Genomic DNA, 26,299 nt, shown 5'->3' with positions numbered 1-26,299 from the left:
TTTATTGAATAATACTTCAACAAAGTATGAATGTAGGTTCATAAACTGAACATCAAATCAAGTAGGCTATTCCATTCATTACAATGCAACAATGCAATATTCAGTGTTGACAGCTAGATTTTTTGTGGACATATTTATAATTGAATCACTTGTTTATTTTTCAACAAGTTTTTAGTTATTTTTATATCTTTTTTTCCAAATAGTTCAAGAAAGACCACTACAAATGAGCAATATTTTGCACTGTTATACAATTTAATAAATCAGAAACTGATGACATAGTGCTGTATTTTACTTCTTTATCTCTTTTTTTCAACCAAAAATGCTTTGCTCTGATTAGGGGGTACTTGAATTGAAAAAAAATTCACAGGGGGTACATCACTGAAAAAAGGTTGAGAACCACTGGTCTAGAGCAGTGGTTCTCAACCTTTTTTTAGTGAAGTACCCCCTGTGAACATTTTTTTTTAATTCAAGTTAAAATTGCTCATTTGTAGTGGTCTTTGTTGAACTATTTGGAAAAAAAGATATAAAAATAACTAAAAACTTGTTGAAAAATAAACAAGTGATTCAATTATAAATAAAGATTTTACACGTAGAAGTAATCATCAACTTAAAGTGCCCTCTTTGGGGATTGTAATAGAGATCCATCTGGATTCATGAACTTAATTCTAAACATTTCTTTACAAAAAAAGTAATCTTTAACATCAATATTTATGGAATATGTCCACAAAAAATCTAGCTGTCAACACTGAATATTGCATTGTTGCATTGTTGCATTGTAATGAATGGAATAGCCTACTTGATTTGATGTTCAGTTTATGAACTTACATTCATATTTTCTTGAAGTATTATTCAATAAATATATTTATAAAGGATTTTTGAATTCTTGCTATTTTTAGAATATTTAAAAAAAAATCTCACGTACCCCTTGGCATATCTTCAAGTACCCCCAGGGGTATGCGTACCCCCATTTGAGAACCACTGCTCTAGACAATCACTTGAAAACCGGAAGTGCCCGGATGTGCCTCTCGGTCACCTGATCGCAACCCAGCTATAGGCGGAATAAAGCCATTAGAGAAAACGTATGTATGCTTGTCTCACATAAGGATAGTGATGGACAAAATAAAATAAAATAAAGTTCCCCTTCAATGATGTGAAAGATGAGAGACTTCAGTAAAGTTGAAACAGTGACATCTGCTGGCCAGAAGATGGCATTACAATAAAGTGCCAATCGTTTTCCAGAATGAATTGAGACCAATACAAAACACTTGAAACACTCACTCGTATTCCTTTTGGGCCATGTAGCCCCATAGGACCATCACTCCCCTGAAAGATAAAACATATTTGAAGTAAAACCACAAATAAATAAATAATACAATAGAATCGGTAGAAATGGATGGATGGTTGGTTTTGTTTATTGTTCTCTGACCTTCTCTCCACGGCCTCCGATCGGCCCTTCAGGTCCCGGGAACCCGGGAACTCCTGGTTGGCCGGTGAGTCCTGGGAAACCCCGGTCACCCTGACACATCAGGACGTAGCGTTAGTTTACAATTGAACGCATTATAGTGCTGGTTTATTTAAAATAATGCAACACCTTATCTCCTTTGACTCCGCTGCAGTCACATTTGGATCCTACACATCCTTGGCATGCCTGTAGGAGAAAAGACAAGTCTTTTATTCAAACAGAACCAGATTGAGCAACCAAAAAGTATCTACTAAGAGCTTTAAAAAACAACTGAAAAATATGACTTTCCAATCTTTGCCACAGGAGGACGGTCATGCAACCTAATAGACTTAATAGATAAAGTACTCCTTGTCTACAGGAGGGCGCGCACTCATTTTCTGGTACCAGCTATTCTTCCCACATAAAAGTCAGAGGACTCTGCAGGTTTGTTTGTTGACGGCACAGCAGCTGCAAGGTCGTTGTGAACAAATCAACAGCCTTGCGTAATGTACTTGGAGAAAGCGAAATCAAATCAGACTCCAATCGTTCCTGTGCACAAACAAGACCACTAACAGGGTGGGACGGTGGCTCAGTGGGCTAGAAAGCTGAGAAAAGGGGAGTGCCAAGCTGCTGGTGAAGCTTTCCCATGCTTGTTGACACAGCGGGCATGGACTGCACGCATGCCAGGCACTCGGGTTTTTGTGAGAACCACTCAGTGGCATGAGGGAGGACCGACAGACAAGTCGGCATTCTTCTGCAAAAAAATGTTCAAAGATAAAAGTGTGTGCCTGACTGTGTTGACATGACTTCAGGGGCGTTAAACCAGGCGCACAATGACAATACCAATTCGTTTTGCTTTCACAGTTTCACAGTAGTTGTAGTTCATATTTTGCCTCAGTGAATCGCAGCTCTCCCAAAGTCCGGCAGTACTCGGGCAATCCCAAATCATGATGCTACCACACCATCAACTACCTTACGACTCACTTGTGTTTCCAGTAATGCAGACAACAAGGGCTGTTAGCGCTACCGGAACAAATCATAGAGCCGGACCAGGGGCGTGGCGCAATGTGCTATCGGGTGGATATCCCTGGCTTTGTAGCTCGGTAGTCGGCACGCTCACGTCTCATGCCGGCGATCTGGTTTTGCGCTTCACTCAACACAGTAAGAAAAACCTAACAGTCAAGAGAGAGAGTACACAACCGCTAATCTTGCTTTTTTTCCCCCCTTTTCTTTGCGCTTTGCCGCTTTGCTTTGATGTTCATATGAACTGTCACTCATGTTAACTTCGTAGCAAAAATGCTCACCTAGCTTGTACTGTGTTGACAAGTGACAATGTGGACGGTTGATTTGACACAAAAGAAACTCGCAGACAATATCGTCAATCCACTTGTAAATTTGCACGTGAAAAGTGACATTTGAGAGTGAAAATAAAGTCATACAGCACAAAATTTTATACCTTTTATTTTTTTTTCTACACCGACTTAAGTCAGTCTTGTCGAGTTTTGAGCAACCATACATACTGACTGGGGCAACCTCGCTCTTTTATCGGTAGTGTTTAGAATACAATTGTTTGCATGATCCCTCAGGTGGTACTGCATTAGTGTGTAAAGGATATCACCACATGGGCTCAGGAACACTTCAGAAAACCACTTTTAGTAACTACAGTTGGTCGCTACATCTGTAAGCGCAAGTTAAAACTCTACTATGCAAAGCCAAAGCCATTTATCAACAACACTCAGAAACGCCGCCGGCTTCGCTGAGCTCGAGCTCATCCAAGATGGACTGATGCAAAGTGGAAAAATAATGTTTTGTCTTTTCATGCAACATTTTTTTTTTTTTACTTATTTGTGCTTTTTCAAAACTTTCCCACCATAGGTATCCCACCGAGGTAATCTCGTTACCTTGCGTAATGACAATAAAGCTGATTCTGATTCTGATAAGAGTGCCCACGTTCCATTCTAATGAACAAGTGTCTGTACGCTCTCAAACCAGGGCAAGTACTTATACATAGGGCCTGATCTACTAAGATCCAAAGACTGTACCACGCACTAAAATGCGTGTGCAAACTATACATTTGCACGTGCTATTTGTGGCCGTGTGCTATGAAGTTTGCACGTGTTTTAATTCATGCAAACCTTCAGTAGATCAGGCCCTTAGTATTCTAAGCCCAGTACTGTTGTGCACTCAAAATGGCCAGAATGGCGAGTGCACAGTTATGTACACTTACTACCCTCCACAGTGGCCATCTTGGCTACATAATGGAAAGGAAGGGACTCGATTGGTTAAATATATCAAAGGAGCTGAAACAGATTATTATTGTTATTGTTGTTACAGTGTTTACATTGTTTTTACTTGCTGCTCATTTATGGAGCTGCACAGGGTAGAATTCCATTTTGGCCAAGAGCAGGAGGCTCTAGTCTTGGGTTGCGGGTTCATTTCTCCGATTGGCACACATTTTTGGATGACAAGATCCAGGAAGCTGTATGTGTTGGGAGTAAACACAAAACCTTGACCACAGGGTTAGGGTGTGTGCTATGACAAGCCCTGGATCTCCAGATTAGTTTTTGGTCCGCTTCAGCTCAATGCCGTCTGCACGCACAAGAACTCACTCATTTATTTGTTATCGTGCAGCCTGTCTTTCCTTTTTTATTGAACTTTTTTTTTTTTTTTTTTAGAATTTTGCATTTTGAGTGCATTCATGCACACACTCAAAATGTTAAGTGTAAGTTAAGTTAAGTTAAGTACCAATGATTGTCATACACACACTAGGTGTGGCGAAATTATTCTCTGCATTTGACCCATCACCCTTGATCATCCCCTGGGAGGTGAGGGGAGCAGTGGACAGCAGCCTTTTTGGTGATTTAACCCCCAATTCCAACCCTTGATGCTGAGTGCCAAGCAGGGAGGTAATGGGTCCCATTTTTATAGTCTTTGGTATGACTCGGCCGGGGTTTGAACTCACAACCTACCTACCTACCTGTTTTATTTTGAAGTTTTACTGTCACCGGCCTCTACTTCCTGTTTAATGACCCCACCTTCTCATGTGCACACTTTTGAGCCTTGTTATGCGGTCGTAGAATGTCTGATAACAGTATGAATGTACGGAGCCCCTAAAGCAGTGGTTCTTAACCTGGGTTCGATCGAACCCTAAGGGTTCGGTGAGTCGGGCTCAGGGGTTCGGCGGAGGTCAAGACACACCCGACTGATCGTGTAAATAAATACTTCTCCCTATCGGCGTATTACGGATACCCCCAAACATTGTTCCCTCTAATTTTCCATCTGATTTGCAGGTGTGTAATTTGTTGTGAGTTTATGCCCTGTGTTGGTTTTGTTCTTTGAACAAGGTGATGTTCATGCACGGTTCATTTTGTGCACCAGTAAAAAAAACATGGTAACACTTTAGTATGGGGAACATATTCACCATTAGTTAGTTGCTTATTAATATGCAAATTAGTAACATGTTGTCTCTTAACTAGTCATTATTAAGTACTTATTAATGCCTTATTCGGCATGGCCTTATTATAACCCTAACCCTCTAACCCTGGCCCTAACCCTAACCCTAACAAATAACTCTAAATTAAGTCTTTGTTACTTAGAATATGTTCCCCATACTAAAGTGTTACTAAAACATATAACTTTGTCTTGAATTTGAAAAAAAAAAACATTTTATTTTTCACTAAAGAAGGGTTGGGTGAATGCGCATATGAAACTGGTGGGGTTCGGTACCTCCAACAAGGATAAGAACCACTGCCCTAAAGGGACATGGAGGGGAAAAAAATGTTTTGCGATGATGGTGAACCGGAAGTGAAACAGACACACAAAAAAAACAGACATACTATTTTAGTATTGGCCTAATATATAAAGACACCAAATGGTATAATGGTCCCACAACAGAGCACAGAGTCTGTGTCTGTTTTACTTCCAGTTCACTGACATCTCGCAAAAGGTCCATGTCCCTTTAGGGGGTCCGTAGAAATGAACACGGTATTTTAAAAAAAAATCATAATGATTAGTCTTATATAATGTTTAATTGTGATTTTGAGTTTTGTCTGTGGAGGTGGGCTGAGCTAAATAACCCACGTAAGAGTCAAAGGGGCATGTAATCCACTTAGAAAGGTCACTGAGCTGCAGATATTCACTCCCTCTCTCTGGATCGTTCTTTCTTGTCTCTTTTGGCATTCCGCTTTTTTCGTCACGTCAAGGCAATCCCAGTCATCAGGCCTGAGGGGGGAGTCGGAGCCCCCGCCTGCCTCGACTGACAAGCCGAGACCGGCCTGCTGGTCCGTCCACAAGCAGTCATTACTGAGAGTCCTGGTTTGTCAAACAAAAACAGCGGATTATTTTGTGTCTTTGTATTTTTACTTGTATTATAAAATGTGTACAGTCACATTTAGGGATAGGGATCGTTTTTATATTATCTGACAAAGGGTTGTCACGTGTTGCTGGCATCAAATTCTAAAGTTAATGATTATTTGCAAAACCAAAAAATGTTTATCAGTTTGAACATCAAATATGTTGTCTTTGTAGCATATTCAACTGAATATGGGTTGAAAACACAACAGAACAAATACCCAGAATCCCTTGCATCCGTAACTCTTCTGGGCTGCAATATACACCCCCCGCTACCACCAAACCCCCCCCCCCCCCCCCCCCCCCCAACCCCGCCCACCTCAACCCCGCCCCCCACACCTCAATCTCCCGAATTCGAAGGTCTCAAGGTTGGCAAGTATGTCCATTCATCCATTTTGTACCGCTTGTCCCGTTCGGGGTCGCGGGGGGTGCTGGAGCCTATCTCAGCTGCATTCGAGGTACACCCTGGCGAAGTCACCACCTCATCACAGGGCCAACACAGATAGACAAACAACATTCACACTCACATTCACACACTAGGGCCAATCAACCTATACCCAGGTGCATGTCTTTGGAGGTGGGACGAAGCCGGAGTACCCGGAGGGAACCCACACAGTCACAGGGAGAACATGCAAACTCCACACAGAAAGATCCTGAGCCCAGGATTGAACCCAGGACCTTCGTATTGTGAGGCACATGCACTACCATGACTGCGTGGGTTCCCTCCGTGTACTCCGGCTTCCTCCTACCTCCAAAGACATGCACCTGGGGATAGGTTGATTGGCAACGCTAAATTGGCCCCAGTGTGTGAATGTGAGTGTGAATGTTGTCTGTCTATCTGTGTTGGCCCTGTGATGAGGTGGCGACTTGTCCAGGGTGTACCCCGCCTTCCGCTGCGATAGGTTCCAGCACCTCACGCGACCCCAAAAACAGGGACAAGCGGTAGAAAATGGATGGATGGATGGATATATATATATGATATGTCATGACACTTTCGTTCATCATGTGGTGGTACATGGAGGACAATGAAAGAGGACAGCCAACCAGTGGTGCCGTGACCCGGATGAGAGTGAGGTTTGGGTGGGTGAGTGTAACAGAGTGTGGCTGGCCCATGCCTACTTTGGTCAACCTCACCCTCTGACGACCTCAAGAGTAGTGCTGGTTACCGGGTTGATAGCTTGGGCTTTTGCCTCGGTGCTATTATTATTATTATTATTATTGCCCCTTTTGCATGCTTGTCTCTCATGCCCGACGACCCAGGTTCGAGTCCACAGAACAGAAAATCACGGACTGAAGCCGGCTGGTTTTTCTGATTACCTTTTTCTGAATAAACATAAAAAATAAATATATAAACATATTAATGTCTTAGCCACTAAGGCAGTGGTTCTTAACCTGGGTTCGATCGAACCCTAGGGGTTCGGTGAGTCAGCCTCAGGGGTTCGACGGAGCCTCCGCCGCGGAGGTCAAGACACACCCGACTCATCGTGTAAATAAAAACTTCGGCTTTATGGATACGGCAACAGCAGAAGTCACACTGATTTGCATGTGTGTAATTTGTTGTGAGTTCATGAACTGTGTTGGTTTTGTTCTTTGAACAAGGTGATGTTGAAGCACGGTTAATTTTGTGCACCAGTAAAAAAACATAACTTTGTCTTGAATTTGAAAAATAAACCATTTTATTTTTCACTAAAGGGTTCGGTGAATGCGCATATGAAACTGGTGGGGTTCGGTATCTCCAACAAGGTTAAGAACCACTGCACTATGTTTAAACAATGGTGCACATTAAGCCTCTTAGACAGAGAAATCGATAGATACTCAAATCAATATGACAACAGGACATGCACTTGCCTAGGGCTGAGCTATAGGGTGGGCTGGGAGAAGGTGTCCAGTGTAATGTTGTGTCGTTCGTGAACGATTCGTTCAAACGAACGAATCTTTTGAGTGAACGTACTGAACCGAATCACTTCATGAACTGATTCGTTCCTTTCTCAGTTCAGTTGAGCTCCGCCGCGACCATGCCGGTATGAGTGGAACTGGCGCATTCTGTGACTCACTGAACCCTCGACGTCGGCGAACGACGCAGCCAGCTACTCATCATGGGGGCGGGGGAAGGACTGAGCGAACGATTCGTTCACCGCGGATTAACGACATGAATCACTCAGTGAACGACAGAATCAGGACTCGCGAACCTACTGACACAGAGAACTGACTGTGTCGCGGAAGAGGACGTCACATTGAGGCTCTCGTTCAGTCACTGTGCGCGTCGTTCATTGGGTGCTGAGGGCTTGTGTCGTTTGCGAACTGACACACATCGGTGAATTTTTTGAACGACTCAATTCAAGGAACTGATTCTAGTGATTCAGTACAGTCAAAAGAACTGCCGATCCCATCAGTAGTAGTTTCACCCCCATTTGTGACCCTATGGTAGCAGACATCAACCCAATGCAGGAATATGGCAGTCAATGAAGTTCAGACCATTCAAGCCATATTATTCTAAACAACACCTTCTTATCAGCAGGCTGTACGTGGCCTTATAGGTTGCCCCATCCAGGATAAGTCATGGTTGCTAAAAACTTTACAAGACTGACTTTAGTGATTTAGTAGATGTAAAAAATGTATTACAATGTGCTGTATGACTGCCCTTATTTTACCTCTCACGTTTCACTTTGCAACGTGCACATCGACAAGTGGATCTACCGCCTCCAAGTGTATTCTGGGTAAAATTGTCATTAACCGTCCTCCAATGTCATTAGTCACTTGTCAAGAGAGCACAAGCCATCCAGCCATCCATTTTTCCACCACTTGTCACACTCAGGGTCGCGGGGGAGGGGTGGGAGTTGGGGATGGCTGTAGCCTATCCCAGCTGCACTCGAGTGGAAGACAAGCGCCCTGCCAACCAGCTAAAATATCAGGGTGGGCAACTTGGTTTTTAAATAAATAGATAACATCCATCGTCATGTCTCTCATAATGATTGTGAACAATGGGCAACATTTGCAGAAATGTGCAGTTCCCCTTTAAAGGGCCTGCTCATACGTTTTGCCTTTGACTCCATTTACATCTCGCGACCTGAATATCAACCAAGTATTCGCGATATTGTTATTATAAGCGTTAACGCAGAAAAAATATTTTTAACCGTGATCACTAGCATATGCTGCTATATTGACATATTGAGTCGATGAGCTGCTGCATCACCTCTGAGCTGGTGAAAGTTAATTCAAGATTATAAATCATGCCTCGCACCTGAATAATAGACGGTTGCAGCCATAAACCGAGAAGTTGGTGAACTTTGACATTCAACTTCAAAAAAGACACAAAAAGATGCTCGTTTTTTTAAACCTGCGTGAATATTATGATTAATTCTTCATCCAAACGGGAAGATATGAACATCCCATCAGTCGGCATCCCAGTGAGAGCAGACATTGTACAGTAAGAGGTTGTTTTATTATGTTTGTAGTTTACATGTCGTACAGCACTTAGCAATAATGCTACATGATGCTTAGTGGTTCACTAAAGCTGGATCTGACTCGCACACAGCTTCTAAAATGTGCATATTCAGGCTAAAAAAATATAAGGTTCTGGATCATCATTGGTCCCAAAGAAGTCGTATTTACCTCACATTAAATCTGTAATGATTAGTAGTACTCGTTATTGTTGAAGGGAAAAGCGAACGTTGTGATGCGTCTGTGAAATGAACGCATGTTAATCCTGACTCTGGGCACCAGCAGGAGACCGCTCCTTGAGGTTCTTAGAGCCCAACATGGTTCATATGGCTCTAACATGTCAAACAATTTACTTTTGCGTGAACAGACTTGTACACAAGCAGAGCTGTTTCTAAAGTATATTCTCTGAACGACAGGAAGCGTGTGGAGTGTCCTACTAATATGGACTAATATGGTCATATATCCTGGTTTGGGGCAAGACTCGAGCAGCAACATTCTCCATGTACTGCAGCTGATTTACAGCTTTTTTTTTAGAGAAGGCCATCACAGTGGTCTAGCCTGCTGAAGACAGGGATTAGTCCCTTCAAGTCTGGTTAGATACGTTTCTTTGGATTTCTCATAAATTAACGATAAATGCGTTAAAATGTAATATCGGAAATTATCGGTATCGGTTTTTTTATTATCGGTATCGGGTTTTTTTTTTTGTTGGTTTTTTTTTTTTATTAAATCAACATAAAAAACACAAGATACACTTACAATTAGTGCACCAACCCAAAAAAACCTCTGTCCCCCATTTACACTCATTCACACAAAAGGGTTGTTTTCTGTTATTAACATTGTGGTTCCTACATTATATATCAATATATATCAATACAGTCTGCAAGGGATACAGTCCGTAAGCACACATGATTGTGCGTGCTGCTGGTCCACTAATAGTACTAACCTTTAACAGTTAATTTTACTCATTTTCATTAATTACTAGTTTCAATGTAACTGTTTTTATATTGTTTTACTTTCTTTTTTATTCAAGAAAATGTTTTTAATTTATGTATCTTATTTTATTTATTTTTTTTTTTTTTAAAGTACCTTATCTTCACCATACCTGGTTGTCCAAATTAGACATAATAATGTGTTAATTCCACGACTGTATATATCGGTTGATATCGGTATCAGTAATTAAAGAGTTGGACAATATCGGAATATCGGATATCGGCAAAAAGCCATAATCGGACATCCCTAATAGAAATACTTTGTATAGTTCAAGACTTACGGTCATTTGAAAACATCACTGCACGTCATAATGGCAGCTACAGTTCCCATCTTAAAGATCTAAAAAAAAATGATTTGGGAATGTCCGGCGGGCCAGATTGATAAGCTTAATTTGCCCAGGTCTGCACTAGACACTCAAAGCGCTCTCAGAGAAGTGAGAACCCATTCACTACCTTGGTGGCGACATCACCCTCTACACACCCTTGTTATTCATGCTGATGATCCATGCTGCTCTTTTTCATGATCTTTTCTCGTTCCAAGTAAGTTTTCTTCATTCATGCCATAGTTTGCAAGTTTTGTTTTATGTCCATAGTTATGCCTTTGTGCTAGTTTTGTTTTATTAGCCAAGTTTGTTACCCGCGCCTTTTGTTTTTACCTTTTGAGTTAAAAGTAAAAGATGTCACTACCTTAGTGGTGGTAAGCTACATTTGTAGCCACAGCTGCTCTGGTGTAGACTGACGGAAGCCTGATTGCCAATATGCGTCCCGACCCCGACAAAATATTCACACAAATTCACACACCAATGTGTGTGGCACTGGGAGCAAGGGTGACGTGTCTTGCCCAAGGACACGGCGGCAGTGACTTGGATGGAAAACGTGTGTGAGCACTGTTGTTGGCGCATTAAAACCAGCATTGGCAGTAAAATAAAGAAAAACACCAGACTGTCGGGATGTTACATTACTAACAAGACATTACTTGTTCAATCATCTTCGAGCACTGTGGTGAGTCTGCATTTTTTTTGTGTGGCTTTTGACTTTTGGGTTACTCTGGTTTTTTTGTCTTCCATTATTATGCATCAATTAAAACTTGTAGGGACTTGGCAATGTTGTTGGCGTGCTTACGCAATCATGCTGTGCCCTCGCCCACTTCTTCCCATCACATTGAACAGACAAAGAAACTTCAAAAGGCGTGGTGACCCAACGCAGAAGCTTAATTGTGCTCGTGCATTGGAATGCGTGACTGCTGGGTTACGTTGTGGTTGTCTGCTTAGTTCAAAATAGACACTGGGGCAGGTGAAGATGAGTCAAAGGTAGGCGAGCAGGTGGGCGGAAGTGATGGGATTAGACTGGCGAGACTACTGTAGAATGTCCCTTCGTTCATCATAGACTGACTTGCGCACACACACACACACACACACACACGCACACACACACACACACACACGCACACACACACACACACACACACACACACACACACACACACACACACACACACACACACACACACACACACTCTCTCTTGTATTTGTTACCTTCTTGAGACCTCCGAAAAATGCCCTACCTCTTTAGGACCACCCTTTCTAGATATATAAAGATTTGTATTTACAACATTAGTAATATATACATACTATGCCAATATAAACAAGCTTTGTTGTGAAAAATGAGTTGGAATTTCACAGGAGAAACTTAGAATTTTGGCAGTATTATAAAAAAAGTTGTAATTTTACTCAACGCAAGTTAAAATTTTACAAGAAAAACTGAACATGTGTGCAATTTTATGATAAAAGTTTGAATTTTACTCAATAACAGTCGCAATTTTACAAGAAAAGTTTAAAAATTTGGCAATTTTATGAAAAGAGTCGTAATTTTACTCAACAAAATTCACAATTTTATAAGAAAACTGTCATGTCTGTTGATCATGTTTTTGTTTGGCCATGTGCTGTTTGTTTTTTAGACTCTTTTTAGTTCCTGGTTGTGCACTCTTGCTTGTTTTGTTTCCATGACTACTCATTAGTTTCACCTGTCTCACCTTTTGCACTCGCGCACCTGTCACTAATCATGTCGGTATTATTTCAGATTCCAGTTGCCAGGCAGTCTGTCTGGCGACATCACCCTCTACACACCCTTGTCATTCATGCTGATGATCCATGCTGCTCTTTTTCATGCTCTTTTCTCGTTCCAAATAAGTTTTCTTCATTCATGCCATAGTTTGCAAGTTTTGTTTTATGTCCATAGTTATGCCTTTGTGCTAGTTTTGTTTTATTAGCCAAGTTTGTTCCCCGTCTTGTGCGCGCCTTTTGTTTTCACCTTTTGAGTTAAAATTAAAAGATGTCGTGTCCGGTCCAGTCGCTTTGCACCACGGGAAAACAAACCACACGATAGTCCTCGTCTTGACAAAAACTTTAAAATGTTGGCAATGTCAGAATAATAATCGGAATGGACAAAAGTCATAATTATACTCAAAAAATGTTGCTGTTTTACAAGAACAAGAACAAAAAAGGCAATATTGTGATAAAAGTCAGAATTTTTTATGACAAATGTCACCATTTTGCATTAAAAAGTAATAATTTTGCATAAAAAGTAATAATTTTACGATAAAATATTGCAATATTACAGGAACAGAAAGAATGTGAGAAATTGTTCCCAATTTTATAAGAAAAAAGTCGACACATTGTGAGAAAAAGCCTGCTTTTAGTTCATTTTTTTGTTGTTGAATTTTTGGTTTGTAACTGGTTTTTAATTTTCATTATTTACTTCAAGTTATTACAGTATGTCTCTATATACATATTTGTTTTATTTGTTTTATTAATTTTGGCTAAAGGGGGCGCATTTAAATTTTTTACACACAGTTGTTATTTCATATGTTGACCAGAGGGGGAGCACTTTTAAAACCGACACAAAGTCAATTTTAAAAATCCCTTCTTTTTGGGACCACCCTCATTTTGATAGATTTCACCACCAGGGGTGCAAATGAGATCTTTATTTTTTGGTTTTTTGTAATGTTCTTAAGGTGACGACAAACGAGTCACAGACCACAGATGGCCCCTGTGCTGCACTTTGGGCAACCCCGCTGTAGAAGCTAACGGTTAATGGCCACTATAGTCTTTGTACCATCGTGTATTTGTTCATCCTACGGTCAGATATGGGACGCGGGTTGTCTTACGTCAGTACCGGAAGTCGTAAAATCAAATACATTTTTTTGGGGATGAATAGGGAAATCCTTCTTTCGCTGCCTTATTGTTTTATCATATATTGCTGCCTTTGCACCTGTCAATGTTTACTTTTGTATGCACATTAAATCAACAAAAAATCCTGACTTTGGAGCAATGTTCACGGACTCTAGTATTTGGACCTCTATTAAATGCAATGGTTTTCCGTACTGGGACCATGATTTTGGTCCTAACTTGTTCACCGGTCCTCATATGGAAGGTACTTTTCCTTGTTGATATCTCAAGAAAGATAGAAACACAAACACACACACACACATACACACTAACACAGTGGTCCCCAACCTTTTTGGAACCGCGGACCGGTCAACGCTTGAAAATTTGTCCCACGGACCAGGGGAGGGGTTGTCATAAAAAAATACAATCGTGTGCTTACGGACTTTATCCCTGCAGACTGCATTGATCTATATTAATATATAATGTAGGTGCACTAATTGTAAGTGTGTCTTGTGTTTTATATGTTGATTTAATAAAAAAATTAAAATATTAAAAAAAACATTTTTGTTGTTTTTGTTTTTTATTTCTCTTGCGGCCCAGTACCAATCGATCCACGGACCGGTGGTTGGGGACCACTGCACTAACACACACACATTCTTGTATTTCTGAACTTCTTGAGACCTCCGAAAAACGCCCACCTCTTTAGGACCACCCTTTCTAGGTATATAAAGATTTGTATTTACAAAATTAATAATATATACATACTACGCAAATATAAAAAAGGTAACATTTTAGTTAATAATTTTGGGGGGGGGATTTTTTATTTGTAATTGTTTTTTAATCATCATGATTTACTTCAAGTTTTTACAGTATGGATCTATATACATACTATTATTTTTTTAAATAAATTTTGGCCAAAAAAGGCGCATTTAAATTCCTTACACACTTGTTATTACATATGTTGGCCAGAAAGAGAGCACTTCGAATTTTTACACACACTTGTTATTTCATATGTTGACCAGAGGGGGAGCACTTTTAAAACCGACACAATCAATTAGAAAAATCCCTCCTTTTTGGGACCACCCTCATTTTGATAGATTTCACCACCAGGGGTGCAAATGAGACATTCTCTATTAGATGCAATGGTTTTCTGTATTGGGACCATGATTTATGTCCTAACTTGTTCACCGGTCCTCATATGGAAGGTACTTTTCCTTGTTGATGTCTCAAGAAGGGTAGAAATAGAAAAACACACACACACACACAAACACACACTTAATTGTCAACTGCAGACTAAATAAATATGTTCATTGCCTTTTAGGCAAATCAAGCCCAATACAAACTTGAAAGGGCTGATCACAGATCAGCGTCATGGGAAAAAAGACACTATTTGCCAAGCAACAAGACAACACATGAAAGACACAAGAAATGAATCATCATCATTAGTCTCAATAACAGAAGAAAGAAGAAGGCCCAGAGTACAGTTAGGTCAATTGGTGTGTGTGAGTGTGTGTGTGTGTGTGTGTCTGTGTGTGCGTGTGTGTGTGTGTGTGTGTGTGTGTGTGTGTTCTTGTATTTCTACCCTTCTTGAGACATAAACAAAGTTAAAGTACCAATGATTGTCACACACACTAAGTGTGGTGAAATGTGTCCTCTGCATTTGACCCATCACCCTTGTTCACCCCCTGGGAAATGAGGGGAGCAGTGGGCAGCAGCAGTGCCGCGCCCGGGAATCATTTTTGGTGATTCATAAAAGTACCTTCCATATGAGGACCGGTGAACAAGTTAGGACATAAGTCATGGTCCCAATACGGAAAACCATTGCATCTAATAGAGAATGTCTCATTTGCACCCCTGGTGGTGAAATCTATCAAACTTAGGGTGGTCCCAAAAAGGAGGGTTTTTTCAAATTGACTGTGTGTCGGTTTTAAAAGTGCTCCCCTTTCGGTCAACATATGAAATAACAAGTGTGTGTAAAAATTTGAAGTGCTCCCCCTCTGGCCAACATAAGTAATAAGAAGTGTGTGTGTGAGGAATTGAAATGCGCCCCCTTTGGCCCAAAATGAATAAGAAAATATATATATGTATATGAAGACATACTGTAATAACTTAAAGTAAATAATGAAAATTAAAACCAGTTACAAATAAAAAATTAATGAACTAAAAGGAGTCTTTTTCTCACAATGTGTCGACTTTTTTCTTATAAAATTGGGAACGATTTCTCATATTATTTCTGTTTCTGTAATATTGCATTATTTTTTCATAAAATGTATTACTTTTTAAGGCAAAATGGTGACATTTGTCATATAAAATTCGGACTTTGACCACAACATTGCCAATTTCTTTTGTTGTTCTTGTAAAACAGTGAAGTCTTTTGAGTAAAATGATGACTCTTGTCATCATTTTGCCAAGTAAAATTCTGATTATTACTATAATATTGCCACAATCTTAAAGTTTTCTGATAAAATTGGGAGTAAAAATGACGACTCTTTCCAAAAAAATGACCAACATTTTAAAGCTTTTCTTGTAAATGTGCCACTGTTATTGAGTGAAATTCCGACTTTTATCAAAATATTGCACAAATGTTCCGTTTTTCTTGCAAAATGTTGACTTGCGTTGAGTGAAATTACGACTTTTATTATAATACTAAAGGTAGGCATTTTTCGGAGGTCTCAAGAAGATAAGAAATACAAGTGTGTGTGTGTGTGTGTGTGTGTGTGTGTGTGTGTGTGTGTGTGTTCATGTGTTAAGCATCAGCCTGTGAGTTTATCCCTCTGTGGAGACTGGCGCTCTGAGCCCCGAGCCGTCGCGTTGATCCCTTTCATCGCCGCTGGACTTTGACTACTTCAAGGTGACGACGCTCCGACAGAGGCGACCAAAGCAAATATTTGCATCCCGAGTGTGTTTTGACTAGCGGAGGAAGACCCCCTACCGACGGCTCTCATGCGCCCCTCGCCCGCTCCCACCCAAGCTCGCACGTGTACAATCTTGTCGCCGCGCTCCTCCAGGAATTTGCTCGGAATTTCTCCCGTTTCCTTTGCTCCTTTTCATTTGGGATGATGGATGTCGACCCCCTGTGGTCATCCTCGCCCCTTTTAGAACGTATTTTACAAGCACCATGTATACACAGATGAGCATCGTAAGAGAAGTTCATTTGACATTCATAGCAAAATCTCATTTTACGGCGCACCATAACCCCAGTTCTTTGCGTTCCCCGGTTTTAAGGTAAAGGTAAGAGAACAGAATACAAAACATAAAACTGCTTCAGCTTTAATATATAGAAAATAAAGCTATAGTCAAAAGTTTGGACACCTTCTCATTTCAATGCGTTTTCTTTGTAGATTGTCACTGAAGGCATCAACATATGAATGAACACGTGGAGTTATGTACCGTATTTTTCGGAGTATAAGTCGCACCTGCCGAAAATGCATAATAAAAAAGGAAAAAAACATATATAAGTCGCACTGGAGCCCGGCCAAACTACAAACCCTGTTTCCATATGAGTTGGGAAATTGTGTTAGATGTAAATATGAACGGAATACAATGATTTGCAAATCATTTTCAACCCATATTCAGTTGAATATGCTACAAAGACAACATATTTGATGTTCAAACTGATGAACTTTTTTTTTTTTGTAAATAATAATTAACTTTAGAATTTGATGCCAGCAACACGTGACAAAGAAGTTGGGAAAGGTGGCAATAAATACTGATAAAGTTGAGGAATGCTCATCAAACACTTATTTGGAACATCCCACAGGTGAACAGGCAAATTGGGAACAGGTGGGTGCCATGATTGGGTATAAAAGTAGATTCCATGAAATGCTCAGTCATTCACAAACAAGGATGGGGCGAGGGTCACCACTTTGTCAACAAATGCGTGAGCAAATTGTTGAACAGTTTAAGAAAAACCTTTCTCAACCAGCTATTGCAAGGAATTTAGGGATTTCACCATCTACGGTCCATAATATCATCAAAGGGTTCAGAGAATCTGGAGAAATCACTGCACGTAAGCAGCTAAGCCCTTGACCTTCGATCCCTCAGGCTGTACTGCATCAACAAGCGACATCAGTGTGTAAAGGATATCACCACATTGGCTCAGGAATACTTCAGAAACCCACTGTCAGTAACTACAGTTGGTTGCTACATCTGTAAGTGCAAGTTAAAACTCTCCTATGCAAGGCGAAAACCGTTTATCAACAACACCCAGAAACGCCGTCTGCTTTGCTGGGCCTGAGCTCATCTAAGATGGACTGATGCAAAGTGGAAAAGTGTTCTGTGGTCTGACGAGTCGGCATTTCAAATTGTTTTTGGAAACTGTGGACGTCGTGTCCTCCGGACCAAAGAGGAAAAGAACCATCCGGATTGTGATAGGCGCAAAGTTGAAAAGCCAGCATCTGTGATGGTATGGGGGTGTATTAGTGCCCAAGACATGGGTAACTTACACATCTGTGAAGGCGCCATTAATGCTGAAAGGTACATACAGGTTTTGGAGCAACATATGTTGCCATCCAAGCAACGTTACCATGGACGCCCCTGCTTATTTCAGCAAGACAATGCCAAGCCACGTGTTACATCAACGTGGCTTCATAGTAAAAGAGTGCAGGTACTAGACTGGCCTGCCTGTAGTCCAGACCTGTCTCCCATTGAAAATGTGTGGCGCATTATGAAGCCTAAAATACCACAACGGAGACCCCCGGACTGTTGAACAACTTCAGCTGTACATCAAGCAAGAATGGGAAAGAATTCCACCTGGGAAGCTTAAAAAATGTGTCTCCTCAGTTCCCAAAATGTTTACTGAGTGTTGTTAAAAGGAAAGGCCATGTAACACAGTGGTGAACATGCCCTTTCCCAACTACTTTGGCACGTGTTGCAGCCATGAAATTCTAAGTTAATTATTATTTGCAAAAAAAAAAAAAAAAGTTTATTAGTTTGAACATCAAATATCTTGTCTTTGTAGTGCATTCAATTGAATATGGGTTGAAAAGGATTTGCAAATCATTGTATTCCGTTTATATTTACATCTAACACAATTTCCCAACTCATATGGAAACAGGGTTTGTATGAAAAAAACTGCGACTTATAGTCCGAAAAATACGGTACTTAACATAAAAAGGTGAAATAACTGAAAACATGTTTTATATTCTATCCATCCATCCATTTTCTACCGCTTGTCCCTTTTGAGGTCGCATGGGGTGCTGGAGCATATCTCAACTGCATTCGGGCGGAAGGCGGGGTACACCCTGGACAAGTCTTGTTTCTTCAAAATAGCCACCCTTTGCTCCGATTACTGCTTTGCACACCCTTGGCATTCTCTCGATGAGCTTCAAGCACACCTGTGAAGTGAAAACCTTTTCAGGTGACTATCTCAATGAAGCTCATCGAGAGAATGCCAAGAGTGTGCGAAACGGTAATCGAGCAGTAAAGAATAAGAAGGGATTTTTGGTGACTTTCATGATGAAAGAAAGTCACCAAACTTTTCATAAAATCAGCCTAGTCACTGCCGTTGTGTCCTTGGGCAAGACACTTTACCCACCCGCTCCCAGTGCCACCCACACTGGTTTAAATGTAACTTAGATATTGGGTTTTCACTATGTAAAGCGCTTTGAGTCACTAGAGAAAAGGCGCTATATAAATATAATTCACTTCACTTCACTTCACTACCGCTCGCCATGGCCAAAGGATGAAAAATCGTTCACAGGCTGTTATACTTCCTGCCTCACACTCAATGCGGGACCTTCGACCTTGGAAAAATCAGATAACAAAATGCCCTTTCCATCCCCCCATATGGCATATTTCAACTTCCACTCTGTCTTAAAATAGGAAACTGTTTAAGGGGCGGAGATGCAGGCCAGGCTGAATGTGGAGTCATTCATGTCGGGGGTCTTGTGGCTGATTTATTAGTTGTTTGTGTCACTCGATGTTCCAGCAAACGCCTCACGTGCAGCTCCTTAACAAAAGGGGGGGGGTTGGAATTCCGTGATATCAACTCCGCCTGGCCCCACCTTGGCCCAGCCCTGCACAGGTCTGAACTTGACTCTCCATGCACATACATCAACGCCTGGCACAGGAACTTAGAGCGGGCAAGAGGGGGGGGGGGGGGGGGGGGGTGTCGACCGGCAGCTAACAAGACGAGCATAAATATGCCGTTGAAGTGAACGACAAACGCCGTGTAAAGTTATCTTATCGTTTCCCCGAGAGCCGCAGCAGAAGACATAACAAGATAAGTGAGAATGTGGGACAAAAAGCAAAGTGTTCTCATCCTGGAGGCAAAGTGGAAAGAAAAAAAAAATGAGGTCATTGAGACCTACCTATGTGCATGTAGTTGCACCTTTTCGCCACAGGAGGGCTCACTGAGCACAGAAAAAGCAATTGGACGACTACATTTGTTTCCCTTTTTCCTGACCTTTGCACTCCATTTTAAAGATGATCTATTAGGGGTAAGAAAGAATTAGAGTAATTTTGTAGTAAATATTTCTATAACTTCTGTATTATTATCCATTTTTTGTGTCTGTCGTATTGGTGTATGAATTAATATATTACCAGTGACTACAGGTGTTATTTTGCAGACTAAATATGGTTCCTCATCCTCACACTGCAAAAAGTCAGTGTTCAAAAACAAGAAAAAAAAATACAAAAATGAGGGGTATTTTATTTGAACTAAGCATGATTATCTGCCAATTGAACAAGAAAATTTGGCTTGTCAAGACTTTCCAAAACAAGTCAAATGAGCTAACTTCAATGAACCCAAAAATACCTTCAAATAAGTATATTCTCACTAATAACAAGTGCAATTTTCTTGGTAGAAAATTAAAAAAAGAGGCCTTTTTGCTCAATATGTTGAAAAATATTCTTAAATGAAGTAAATGCTAGTGCCATTATATTTACATAATGATATGCGCTCAGCATTATATTTCTTGAAACCAGCAAACTTATAGTAAAAACTAATTTATTGTTCTTAATGGAAAGGCAACATCTTGTTACTCTCGGGGTCTTCTAGCCGCTCAGGCAAATCATATGGTCTAAAAATGCATTTTTCCATGGATAACATGACATCATCGAGCCAAGTGCGTGCTCTTTCAGTCATTAGTTTCGCATATATACAGTCCGGCCAAACATTTTTTAATTGTAATTTTGAGGAATTTATCTGAATGTGCATGAACTATTTCTGTTCAAAATAGTTGGAAATGTTAAATGTTTAAATATTAACTGTCAGTTTACTGTACTGTGCCAACTGTACTACTATAAGAGTACGTATTTTATATTGTTTCATTAAAAATAAAACAGCAAAGTCCATTTGGCCGTCATCTGTTTTAATTATGAGACACAATTGTGTCAAAGTCATGATTTTTTTTTTCATGCTTGAAATAAGAAATTATTACTTTAAAGAAAGTAGTTTTATACTTGTGAGTGTTGATGACACAGCTTTGCAACAGTTGATATTCTAGTTTCAAGCATGTTTTACTCAATATAGGTCATCAAATCTCAGCTACAAGCTGTAATATCTTACTGAGATCATTTAGGACCAAAACCCTTAAAACAAGTAAAAGACTCTAACATAAAACCTGCTTAGTGAGAAGAATTATCTTATCAGACAGAAAATAAGCAAATATCACCCTTATTTGAGATATTTAATCTTACTTAGATTTCAGTTTTTGCAGTGCACAGATAAAGTGTCAAAATTCTACATTTGAGAGTGTGATTGGTACTCGCTGTAAAACAATACTCCAGGCGATACACCTCCTCCGCCAGCGCCTAACCAGATGTTGGATTTCCCGTTGTCGCGGGCGGCAGGGGTGCTGTTTATGCAGCGGTGGCCCGGAATGCACCGCTGTCAGTGCAGACACGCTCGCACAAAAAAGCAGGCGGCTTCGCAATTTCCCCACAGAGTTGCGTTTTATTGACAATAAAAAAACAGAAAAACAGAGCAGCGAGTCCTCGCACAAGCTGGACTATATCCTCGACTTCATCGCATTCCGGCCGTCACACTGATCTGGGATTAACTCAGTCTGCAGTACCTGCACCTGACAACACACAAGGATTTGTGCCAACTGACGTCCGTAGGCTGGTTTTTTTTGTTTGTTTTTTATCAAATAAATTCTTTTATTTGATCAATTCTAAATGTGTTGCAGGGGTGCCACAATACTGTTTTGGAATTTAGACCATTAAAAAGGCTTTTTAGTAAACCCTATTATGGGAACACCTTATGTGTGTGTGTGGCTTTAATGCTAATGAGCTGCATTTACTTTTATATATACAGTACAGGCCAAAAGTTTGGACACACCTTCTCATTTCAATGCGTTTTCTTTATTTTCATGACTATTTACATTGAAGATTGTCAATGAAGGCATCAAAACTATGACACCTGTGAAGTGAAAACCCTTTCAGGTGACGACCTCGAGAGAATACCAAGAGTGTGCAAAACAGTAACCGGAGCAAAGGGTGGCTATTTTGAAGAAACTAGAATATAAAACATGATTTCAGTTATTTTTATTGTTGTTCATTCATAGTTGTGATGCCTTACGGTAATTTTCTGTGGTACAAGATGTAGCAAAGCCTGCTTATTTACACATATTACTGTTAGAACATCCCAGTTAGAGTGTCCGCCCTGAGATGAGTAGGTCGTGAGTTCAAACCCCGGCCGAGTCATACCAAAGACTATAAAAATGGGACCCATTACCTCCCTGCTTGGCACTCAGCATCAAGGGTTGGAATTGGGGGTTAAATCACCAAAAATGATTCCCGGGCGCAGCCACCGCTGCTGCTCACTGCTCCCCTCACCTCCCAGGGGGTGATCAAGGGTGATGGGTCAAATGCAGAGAATAATTTCGCCACACCTAGTGTGTGTGTGACAATCATGGGTACTTTAACTTTAACTTTAACTTAAAATGAACATTTTTAATAACATGGGACCCTTAAAACTAGAAAACTGAAAAAAAGGGGAACAAATATTTTATTCACGTATCATATTTCTATTCTTACATCTTTAAATACCTTTTTACAGTAACAATATCGATTTCAAGTCCAATTCATTGTGTCGTTTGGTTGGAATCCCATGTCTGTAGCCAACTTGACTTAGCTCCAGGCTACATTCGAAGATGTGCAGCGAAGCCTGCTTACACATATTATTAGTCTTTGAGCATCCCTAAAACGAACAATTTTCATAATATGGGGACCTTTAAAACTAGAAAACTGGATAAAAAAGGAAAAAATATGTTATTATTGTATCATCTTTCTATTCTTTTTTAAATACCTGACAATAACAATATCGATTTCAGGTCCAAATCATTGTGTCGTTTAGTGGGAATCCCATCCCAATGGCTACATTTGAAGATGTGCAGCGAAGCCTGCTCACACATATTACTCTTTGAACATCCCTAAAACGAAAATTTTTCATAATATGGGGATCTTTAAAACTATAAAACTGAATGAATGTATCATCTTTCTATTCTTACATTTTTAAATACCTTGCAATAACAATATCGATTTCAAGTCCAAATCATTGTGTCGTTTAGTGGGAACCCCATCCCAATGGACTTAGCTCCAGGCTACATTTGAAGATGTGCAGCGAAGCCTGCTTACACATAGATCATTATGAAGTCACTTATGCATAATAAGAGCTTTAATAGCAATTTTGCTGTAAAAGAACGCCGTCAAGGACTTTGGGATGAACAAGATCCAGGATCATTAAACTACGACCTCACAAATACTCCAAAATCCTCACAGGCCCGTTAAAAACCAAAACAAAAATGGAAACTCACTTCCTGTTTGTCTTCATTACAGTTAGGGAAATACCAAAGGAGATCAACTCGGAGGCAACGTCCTGTCCGTTTCGCTAGTACGAAACATAAGGCACGCCGTGTCGACAAAAACATCTCTCGCCGTGATGGCAGAAACAGGCGCGAGCGAGGCAACACGGAGAGGGAGAAGCGAGCTCCCACGCGAAAAAAGTCCAACACGCGTCACCTTGCCAGTCAAAACAGCTCTGTTCATGCAGCCAGCTCCTGAAAGATTGGGCACCAGGCAGACAGATCGTGCAAATACGCAAATCTCCATTTTATTGGTCAGATACTGCTAAGCCTATAGGAGAAATATGCAATAACTTTCCCATTTCCTTACTTCTGTTGTTTATTCGCGCCCGTCCAGTGAGCTTTATTGTTTCCCGTCCTAAGCTGCAACGTCTGTCTTTCTCTCTTGGAGAATCATTCATCCCCAAGCGCTGCTTTTGGCCCGGGACAGAAGAGAAGAGACGCTCGCAGGAAACGAGGGAGGAAAAGAAAAGGGAAAAAAATAGGCCGGTAAGTCCTGTGTGTGTAGGTGGATTTGTACGGGAGCCCAGTGGACCGCAGCCACGGAACACAGCACAATTGGGAACAAAACAACGTTTCAATTAAAAAACGGGGAAGGAAAATGAGGCTCGTCCTAAAGTGTTTCTACGGCACGTCGACGCCACACCTGGCTCGTTAAGTCGCACATCGACAGCCTCCTCTCCTCCAGATGTCTGATTTTGTCATTAGTCCGGCCTCGAAAACAACAACAACAAAAAAAACCCCACTGAAACACTTTGTGAAATGGCAGAAGTCCTCCACCTAAATCACTACCAAGAGTCAAACACGAGGCCAAAATGTTCGCTTCCTGCCACTGGACACGACATTAGGTACAGCTGCAGAACAGCTGCAACATGCAGTCAAGTTGAAGTTAAAGTAAAGTTAAAGTACCAATGATTGTCGCACACACACGAGGTGTGGCGAAATTATTCTCTGCATTTGACCCATCACCCTTGATCACCCCCTGGGAGGTGAGGGGAGCAGTGGGCAGCAGCGGTGGCCGCGCCCGGGAATCATTTTTGGTGATTTAACCCCCAATTCCAACCCTTGATGCTGAGTGCCAAGCAGGGAGGTAATGGGTACCATTTTTATAGTCTTTGGTATGACTCGGCCGGGGTTTGCACTCCCAACCTACCGATCTCAGGACGAACACTCTAACCACTAGGCCACTGAGTAGGTCAGTCCCCACGTATTCTCTGCTGTAACACACTCCAAGTCAGGGGTCTCAAACGTACGGCCCTGGCTTAATTTTGGACGGCGTGGCGCAGTGGAAGAGTGGCCGTGCGCAACCCAAAGGTCCCTGGTTCAATCCCCACCTAGTACCAACCTCGTCATGTCCGTTGTGTCCTGAGCAAGACACTTCACCCTTGCTCCTGATGGGTGCTGGTTAGCGCCTTGCATGGCAGCTCCCTCCATCAGTGTGTGAATGTGTGTGTGAATGGGTAAATGTGGAAGTAGTGTCAAAGCGCTTTGAGTACCTTGAAGGTAGAAAAGCGCTATACAAGTACAACCCATTTATCATTATCATTTATCATTTGTTGTGATGCCCCGCTGGATGCATTAAACGATGCAACAAGGTTTTCCAAAATAGCGGGGTGGTGTATATTGTAGCATCCCGGAAGAGTTAGTGCTGCAAGGATTTCTGGGTATTTGTTCTGTTGTGTTTATGTTGTGTTACGGTGCGAATGTTCTCCCAAAAAGGGGTTTGTCATTCTTGTTTGGTGTGGGTTCACAGTGTGGTGCATATTTGTAACAGTGTTAAAGTTGTTTATATGGCCACCCTCAGTGTGACCTGTATGGCTGTTGACCAAGTATGCGTTGCATTCACTTGTGTGTGTGTGTGTGTGTTTGTGTGTGTGAAAAGCCGTAGATATTATGTGATTGGGCCGGCACACAAAGGCAGATAGTGCTATCCTTTACCTGCTGCACCAAGCCCACTCACACCTGGATAAGGGAAATGGCGTTGTGAGGATCCTGTTCCTGGACTTCTCGAGTGCCTTTAATACTATCCAGCCCCGCCTTCTCCAGGACAAGCTGGACATAATGCGAGTGGACCCCTGCCTGGTTGCCTGGATTTCGGACTACCTCACCGATAGGCCACTGAAGGACATCACATCTGACACTGTGATCAGCAGCACCGGAGCGCCGCAGGAAACAGTGCTGGCCACTCTTCTCTTCACCCTGTACACCGCTGACTTCTGCTACAACTCAGAGCTGTGTCACATCCAGAAGTACGCGGATGACACAGCCATCGTCGGGTGCAGAGAGGAGGAGTTTCGGAGGCTGGTGAGGGACTTTGTTGTCTGGTGCCACAGGAACCTCTTGCACCTCAATCCGTCAAAGACCAAGGAGCTGGTCATTGACTTTGGGAGGTCGAGTCCAAGGTCACAACCTATTGTGATCGAGGGAGTCGAGGTACAGACCGAGGACTCATTCAAGTACCTCGGGGTGTGGGTGGACAATAAGCTGGACTGGACTGTTAACACGGACCACTTGTACAGGAAAGGACAGAGCAGGCTGTACTTCCTGAGGAGGCTGCACTCCTTCAACATCTGTAAAAAACTCTTGTGGCTGTACTACCAGTCTGTGGTTGCCACATCGTAGTGTGCTGGGGGGGAAGTACATCTAAGAAGGACAGCACCAGACTGGAGAAACTGATCAGACGGGCCGGTTCTACGATCAGAATAAAACTGGACTCACTAGTGACGGTGGCAGAGAAGAGGACTGTGGAAAAACTAGTGAGCATCCTGGATGATGCCAGTCACCCTCTGCATACCGTTGTCAGTAGCCAGAGGAGCCTGTTCAGTGCTAGACTGCTTCATACCAAGTGCAGACTAAAAAACTCCTTTGCCCCACACGCCATTAGACTGTACAACTCCTCTCTGGGGGGGAGGGAAGGTACTAGGATGACAGGGGATGCAAAACAATAACAGTGCAATACTTTTTCATAACATGGTCACTACTGCCTAGTTTCTCTTGTTATATTCTTATTTTTACTGTTATAGTTTTTATTCTATTTTTATTCTATTTTATTCAACATCGCGTGGACATCGGGGGCGGTACCTCTGGATTGGCAGACCGGGG

General features: G+C 41.4%; 1 protein-coding gene across 1 annotated transcript in view; it reads right to left on the bottom strand.

Moving 5' to 3' along the window:
* Positions 1 to 26,299, bottom strand: part of col4a5 (collagen, type IV, alpha 5 (Alport syndrome)) — a 75,859-nt gene that overhangs the window by 30,099 nt on the left and 19,461 nt on the right. The window contains exons 2-4 of the mRNA XM_061961132.2: positions 1,592 to 1,648; positions 1,427 to 1,516; positions 1,279 to 1,323 (exon numbers count right to left, since the gene is read on the bottom strand). Coding sequence (XP_061817116.1) covers positions 1,279 to 1,323; positions 1,427 to 1,516; positions 1,592 to 1,648 — 192 coding nt within the window. The remainder of the gene's footprint in view (positions 1 to 1,278; positions 1,324 to 1,426; positions 1,517 to 1,591; positions 1,649 to 26,299) is intronic.

This window comes from Nerophis lumbriciformis, linkage group LG05, assembly GCF_033978685.3.
Source record: "Nerophis lumbriciformis linkage group LG05, RoL_Nlum_v2.1, whole genome shotgun sequence".
Taxonomy (NCBI): domain Eukaryota; kingdom Metazoa; phylum Chordata; class Actinopteri; order Syngnathiformes; family Syngnathidae; genus Nerophis; species Nerophis lumbriciformis.
Note: the sequence above shows the minus strand (reverse complement) of the source record. Positions and strands in the feature narration are given on the sequence as shown.